Raw genomic sequence first — 1,361 nt, 5'->3', positions numbered from 1 at the left:
CATGTACATACGTGTATTGGTATTATCAGTATATTAATATATTAATAGATATTGGTATTAAAGTACATGTACATGTATTAATGTATTGGTTTCATTTGTTAGGGAGAGAAGTGGGAGGAGTTACTGTATGCGAGGCCACTCCCTGACGCTCATAAACACAACATGAAGGTTGTTTGTTTGTTTGTTTGTTAATTTGTTTACATGTTTACTTGTTTGTATAGGGTCGTCTTGTTGACTTGATAAACCTGTTTGGCCGGTTGGGTGGGTTTGATTTTTTAAAGAAGAGAATTTGTGAAGGAGAACTAACAGTAAATATACTGTCCTTTTTATTAAGGTTAGGTTAATTAACTATTATTAATATAACCACTGGTTAAGTAACTATTATTAATAATTAATTTCAGGCCGTTTGGTTTGTGTTCAAGTTTTTTAACTGAGAGAGTTAGAAATGACTACATCATAGCAATAGTGGTGAGTGAACATTGTACATTTAATTAATTATAATTATATTTATTAATTAATTCTACCATGTACATGTATTTAAATATAATTTTATTTATTTATTTATTTATTATACATTCACAGGATAAATCCATTGAGTTTATAAACAGTTTAAATGATGATTTACTTAAGAAGGAGGCCACCACTGACTCAAGGAGTGAGACCTTCTCTTCAATAATGAAGGTATGGTATAGTTCAGGTTAATAATAGTATTGGGATGTCAGTGGGGGTGTGGCCAATTATACTGTGTACATATTGATGTACTTATGCTGTATAGCAAGTTTGAGCTGATTCCGACTTCAATTTTTTAACGACCTGGGGGCGTAGCCCCCAGGTCGTTCCTATAATTGATTTCACGGTCGCGCTATCTATATATATATATTTATTTATTTGTATGTCCACACTTACATTTCTTCTATACACGTTGTATTGGAGAAATAACAAGCCTTAGCAACCACCCGCCCACGCTCCTTTACGTGGTGGGTGTGGCCACGGCAAACAAAATGGCGGCTTACACATGGGACAAAGTTAAGAGCTTTCTAACAGCAAGAGAGCATAGAGATACTGTCTAAAGACTTCTCTAGAAGCATTATAAGGTAGAGAGAGCCTCTATAAGTCTTAATAATGACCAAGTTGTACTTGCAAGGTGGTGAAATCAATTATAGGAATATTTTTTACCCTGTTACGCTTGTTGAGTTACGGCCATTTTAAGAAAATGCCAAAATTCTAAAAGTACCCAAGGCTATAGCCCATGGTTTTTTCCAAAAAATGGCTCTGAAATCATCCCAAATTTTTATTACATTTTCTGATACATATTGATGTTCTTATGCTGTGTAGCAAGTTTGAACTGATTCCGGTTACAA

General features: G+C 34.0%; 1 protein-coding gene across 1 annotated transcript; it reads left to right on the top strand.

Annotated features, from left to right (window-relative positions):
- The first annotated feature begins 73 nt into the window (after window positions 1-73).
- LOC109593068 (probable ubiquitin carboxyl-terminal hydrolase FAF-X) lies at window positions 74-756 on the top strand. The gene is made up of 4 exons (XM_020008321.1): window positions 74-168; window positions 222-334; window positions 402-468; window positions 583-756. Exons 1-4 carry the CDS (start codon window positions 163-165, stop codon window positions 700-702), a joined length of 306 nt encoding a protein of 101 aa, XP_019863880.1. The 5' UTR covers window positions 74-162; the 3' UTR covers window positions 703-756.
- The last annotated feature ends 605 nt before the right edge of the window (window positions 757-1,361 follow it).

The sequence above is a fragment of the Amphimedon queenslandica genome, unplaced genomic scaffold (genome assembly GCF_000090795.2).
Source record: "Amphimedon queenslandica unplaced genomic scaffold, v1.1 AMPQUscaffold_3003_Cont24998, whole genome shotgun sequence".
Lineage (NCBI taxonomy): Eukaryota > Metazoa > Porifera > Demospongiae > Haplosclerida > Niphatidae > Amphimedon > Amphimedon queenslandica.
Note: the sequence above shows the minus strand (reverse complement) of the source record. Positions and strands in the feature narration are given on the sequence as shown.

Excerpts from the sequence above, each read along its gene's own strand:
- LOC109593068 (XM_020008321.1), top strand. Across the intron at positions 335-401 it reads ATACTGTCCTTTTTATTAAG|GCCGTTTGGTTTGTGTTCAA; the intron begins GTTAGGTTAATT and ends AATTAATTTCAG. Across the intron at positions 469-582 it reads ACTACATCATAGCAATAGTG|GATAAATCCATTGAGTTTAT; the intron begins GTGAGTGAACAT and ends ATACATTCACAG.